The sequence below is a fragment of the Drosophila grimshawi genome, unplaced genomic scaffold, assembly GCF_018153295.1.
Source record: "Drosophila grimshawi isolate 15287-2541.00 unplaced genomic scaffold, ASM1815329v1 contig_848, whole genome shotgun sequence".
NCBI lineage: Eukaryota > Metazoa > Arthropoda > Insecta > Diptera > Drosophilidae > Drosophila > Drosophila grimshawi.
The window spans coordinates 7,009,595-7,015,303 of NW_025063692.1; the positions used below are offsets into that span (position 1 = coordinate 7,009,595).

The following is a 5,709-nucleotide window of genomic DNA, read 5'->3' on the forward strand; positions in this document are numbered from 1 at the left end:
ATAGGGTCCACAGACCCGCACATCCTTGGCCAGCTGTGCTCCCAGGCTCCCAGTTTGCAGTCCAATCAATATTTATATTGGTTGTTTGCAATTAAATTTCGCAGTTGGCCGAGGAGGAACGGGGTTTCTCATCAGGCAGCCCGCATAATTTGCTTCATAACTTTACGATGCGATCTCATCTACTATATATACCCTATATATATATATAAATATATATATATTGCACAGGTTGCTGTATATTGCCATCTCCTTTCTCGTTTCAAGTAAAAGATCTTGCTTTTTTATGCTTATAAATTGTGTGTGTATTTTTTTTATTTTCATTTACAACAACTAATTAACATTTATTAGTTTGTAATAATAGCAAAAAATATTATTATATTGTATTATTATTTTATATACTGGTCTCAAGTTGCTTACATTTATATAAAATACAAAAAAAAATGGTCTTAAGTTAAGCAAAAAAAATTAAGTTTATTTTTTATTTATTATTGTATATTTATGCATAGGAAAAAATCAGAGTCTATATACAATTTGAGGCACTTGGTTAAAAAAAATGAAAAAAAAAATTGACTAGAAGGCAAAATGTGTGAAAAACAGGAGCCAATATTTAGTGGGTAATTATTGCTCCTGCCACAGGGAAATGTAGTCTAAGATTTCCTCATCATCCGGCGTGCAATCCTCCTCGTCCAATTGGAAATGCTCGTAAGGCTCGAATTTGAGCTGTGGCACGTTCGGTGAGAGTTGTTGCGGTGCTGCCTCATAGGTACCCGAGTCAAATGACATGCTCGAATTGAAGGACGATGTCGGCGAGTGGCAGGCAGAGGCTGCTACTGCTGTGCCTGTTGCGCCTGCTGCTGTTTGTTGCACGCTGTTGGTGTTGTTGTTGTTAGTGTTGCTACTGTTGCCATTGAGGGAAATTGGCGTTAGCGGATTATTGGGAAACTGTTGGCGCTGCAATTGCTGCTGCTGCTGCAACGGTGTGGGCGTAGCAGTTGACAGCAACGCACTCGTATAATACAAATGATGTTGCTGCTGTTGTTGCTGCTGCTGCTGTTGCAGTTGCTGCTGATGCTGTTGACTGCTCGAGCTGCAAACGGAGCTGTGACTCGATTGGGAACTGTTGCTGCTTGTCTCGTCCAGGCAGAGATTCAACTGGTTGCAGATGCTGCTGCTGTTGTTGTTGCTGCCGGGTCCACCATTCAGATCATCGACGAGATCCTGCAGCCGACGAATATATTCGACAGCGATGCGCAGCGTGTCCACCTTGGAGATCTTCTTGTGTGGTCCCCGTCCGCCCCCCTTTGTCAGATCGGCGATGATCGATTGTGGGATATGTTGACGGAGTCGGGCAAAACTATTATTCACCTGCTTGACCCGATTCCGTTCACGGGCATTGCGACGTTGCACGGACTGCGATTGATCCACATTGTAGGGTGACGTTGAGTTGCAACAAATCGTTGAGATTGTTGAGTTGCCACTGTTGCTGTTGCTGCCACTGTTGCTGCTGCTGTTGCTACTGGTGCTGCTCGCTGATGTTGCATTTGCCAGCAGCATGCCACGCGGCACATATTTGCGTGTCTTAATCAGCGCCACCGAACCAGTTGCTGCTGTTGTCGTTGTCGTGATTGGCGATGTCTTTAGATCGGGCGCTGGCATTATGTGCTGATAGCGATACATTTTTGTTGCACCACCAATTGTTGTGGGAAATAAATCGATGGCGTTTTTGCCACCAACATTGAACACCACACTGGACATTGTCGCGCACAACCAAAACACACACACACACAAAAAAAATATTTATTTATTTAATTACTATTATTTTTTTATAATATTTTGTCGTTGCAAATTTAAAAAGTGTGCGTTTTCTTTTTCTTCGTTATTCGTTTGAAAATTTCAAGTTGATCGTTTGACACCTTGCACAAGAATGAGTCCCTTCGTCCTAAACCTTCATATTTTGTACCTTTCGCATAAAGCGAAACTCACTCACAACGACTCTCTTTCACTCGCTCGCTCTCTCTCTCTCTACCTGTGTGTGTGCAGGTCGCTGTTTGAGCAACCACCTGGCAATTGACTCACAAGCCTGACTCGCTACAGGTAGAGAGAGCAATATAGCGAGCCGGCGAGAGAGTGCGCGAGAGAAATGGCACTCAGCTCGGCGCTCTCCTCGTGCACACGATCATAATTATGCTTGCCTGTTTGTTCGCGTTCAACATAAAAAAAACTGTTCCCACTCGAACCGCGGCCGTTGAGCTGCGTCTTTTGCCGCTTGATTGAGTCGAGTGCTTGAGCGCTAGGATCAGTTGGCTCGCGCTGCGACTGAGAGTGAGATCAGGCGGCAGGCAGGCGCACGCAGATGTTCTGCGCCCGCCTTTTGCCTGATTTGTAGCGCATTTATGGCTTATTCTGCTGGCGGCTGCTTGGCATGCCAGCAATTTGATTTCCGTGTTAATTAACTTAGCAAAACTTGCGATCGTCGCTCATTTCATGTGCAACTCACGCAGACGCCCCTCTTTTCATTAGTTGCCACAAGCAGCACTCGCTAAACACAATATAACTTCAAAAAAGGGGCAAAATGCTTTAACATGCGCGTGTCACCAGCAGACAGACTGAGCGACAGACAGACAGACACACAGACAGACGGACACGCAGACAGACCGACAGCAGTAGAGGGTTTTGCTCCTTGGGTGTAGCTTATTAGCTATGCAGAGTCAGGTTTCGATCAGGTGTTCGAACTATTTCACAAATGCCTCTAATTAAACGATCAACAAGATCACAAGTTTTTCAAACTTCCGTTTCAGCACTCTCCCTCTCTCTCTCTGTCTCTCTCACTCGCTCTCTGTGTCCCACTCTTTCTACACACTCAGAAAAGAATCACCCTAAAATATTGAAAGTTTTTGTACTACAAACATTAATAATTATCATATTTAATAATCACATTTTATTTTGAATATGTAAATTAAAATTCAACAATTTGACATATCTTAGAAATAATTTCTAAACATAAGTAAATGTATTTATAGAATTTAATCGATACCAAAAATAAGGTAATTTTTCACATTTTTTTTATAGAAATGCAGAACCAAATTTGTAGAAAATATCCTTTCTAAAATTCAGAAAAAGTGATGAAATTTACTGGTTCAGCTGTGGGAAGTCACTCAACTTTTGTCAAGTTGAGTAAATGAATTTTATAAGCTATGTAAAATGTCATACTAATTGCTTATTAATAATATAAGTTACACAAAAATTCCTCAATGTATACACATAGAAAACAACATATTGTAAATTAGACATACTTTTTCTAAATCGCATTAAAAATCCAGTCTGAAATTTAGGAATGCAAGATCCTAGATTTTAGTACAAATAATACAAATGTACTCACTGAATAAATTGGTTGACTAATCATCTATGGCAGTTTTTTTGTGAGTGTATGCGCGTTTGTTGTTGTGTGGTTCGTTCCATGGCCAGGTGCTGGTTTTATTTGCCAGCATTGGTTTTATTTTGGCGGCATGTTTTGTCTCTCAACTCTTTCAACTCGTTTCTGGGCATTGTTTGTGTGTTTTGCTGAACCATCATCGATTGAGCCGCGCACCCGGTTTCGGTAGCCGTGTCAATTTTTCCCATTTTCTTCCCACTTTTTCCCATTTTTCTCAATTTTCAATCGCCGCAATTCACATTTGACATTTTTGGCAAAAACTCTTTTTCCTTTGTCCTTTGGCATGACAAACCGACGGCGTCAGCATCCTTTGAACCATTTGCGTAGTGTCCTTGTTTGCATGCGTTTTGTGCCTTGTAATGCCAAGGGAGCTAAATACACACACACACACACACACCAATACATGTTGGACTCGATTATTTTGGCATCATTAACACTTTTATTGTAAGCAGCAAACTCGCCAAATTTTCGCATATCCTTTGACATGCTTGCTATTGAAATTGATTTGATAAATGCAACCTGGATCTTGGCAAGCAATCCTGCTGAAATGTTCAAAATAGGGTTGAGTTTTGGGTTTTTGTTGCCTTTTGTCTTCTGACCTCGGCGAATGCATAGCTCTGATGATGGCCCATTGTAGTCGGCATTACTCTAATGCTTCTGTGCATATATATACACATATGTACACATACATACATATATATAAATATAGCAGTGTGTTTGCGTAATGATCGCCAATTGGAAAGCATAACGGATCGTGTCAATAGATGGGCTAATGGTCAAATACTCGAGTGGCAATCCCGACAATTGATTTGACATACTTTGGGTCATGTAATCGCATCATATAAATACTACATTGAAGCTACAGATTTGGGCTCAAATTTTGCACAAAATCCGTTCCAAAATGGTCAGCCTTCCTATTATTCAGAAAGTACATTTCTAAAATTTATTGTTGCATTTGCATTTTTAAATTTCAAGTTGGATTTTTGTAATACCTTGAAAATCTATGTGTAATTTCCATCCGTCTACTAAATTAAACTAAGATCGATGAAAGTTTTGATGGATTATAATGATAACATTGTATAACAGATATTATTGGGGGCCTGCCAACAACTTGATAGATAAATTGTATCTCCATCTGCTAGCCCTTATCCTACATATATTTATGTATATATATGTATATATTAATTTGAAGTCAAAAATAAATAGCAAATCATAGTCTTATGGTCACTGAGTGCTTTCTATATGCAAAATACGAATAAGAGTCGCGATTGCGAGATAAATGAATCTGTACTTAAGCTCTGGGAGCGTAGAATCAAAGGATCAAGGTTGGATGCAGGTCAGGTAATCTCAGCAGATCAAAGAGTCAAATCTTGCACATATGGAGAGATTCAGATTTAGATTCAATTTCAGACTTGTATGTGTATGTGTGTGTGTGTATAATTTTCGTTAATCTTTAGATTAGTTATCAACTGATCTATGCCAAAACTGAGCCTTACAGATCAAGTTTTGAGTTTTTTTTGGATTTTTGGTTTTGGGTTTTCTTTGCCAGCAGAGTTGAGTCTCTTTTTTTTAGCAACTGGCTCTCTGCCTCTGTCTCCCTCTCACTCTCGTTCTCACTCTCACTCTCGCGCTCTCTCTCACTCGCTCTTTTTTCGTTTATGGAAGTTGTTGCCCCTGGCACCAGCAAACAACACCTCCGCCGCCCCCGTTCACCGTTGCTGTTTCATATCCTTTTGCAACGCTTGGAAGATTTAAATGCATAATTATTTTGATATGAAGCATAGTTCCGGGACCGCGGACCCAGCAACAACAACAGCAACAACAGCAACCAGGCAACCAGGGCGCGTGCGTTAATTGCATGCATGTGAGACAGAGAGAGACAGAGAGAAAGAGAGAGCGAGACAGGAAATGGTTTGGACAGGACAGGCATATCCTGACTTGAAATTGGGGCGCAGCAAGCGTTCAGCGTCGCTTTTCCAACTAAAACTTGAAATGCAAAAATGAATGTTAATTGAAACAAGTTTTCAGTAAGGACCTGTACCCCTCCCCCAGCGCACCCTGTTCCTGCTGCCAGCGTTGTCCGGGCAACGATGCGTTTTTCGTAGTTAATATTTTAATTAAATGCAGGCACAGGACTCGCTCGCTCGCTCGCTCGATGGCTGCCTGGCTGGCTGGCTGCCTGCCCCAGACTCTCGACCTGACGCGTGGCAGGTGTATTTAAGCGAGCAAACACCACGAATCGTTTCTTCCTTCGCTGCGATCGTTGCATGGGGCAC

At 41.4% G+C, this 5,709-nt stretch overlaps 1 protein-coding gene across 1 annotated transcript; it reads right to left on the minus strand.

The window, feature by feature from the left end:
- Positions 1-618: 618 nt before the first annotated feature.
- LOC6566129 (achaete-scute complex protein T4) lies at positions 619-1,755 on the minus strand. The gene has a single exon (XM_001992161.1). The coding sequence runs from the start codon at positions 1,753-1,755 to the stop codon at positions 619-621; it is 1,137 nt and encodes a 378-aa protein (XP_001992197.1).
- Between the last annotated feature and the right edge of the window lie 3,954 nt (positions 1,756-5,709).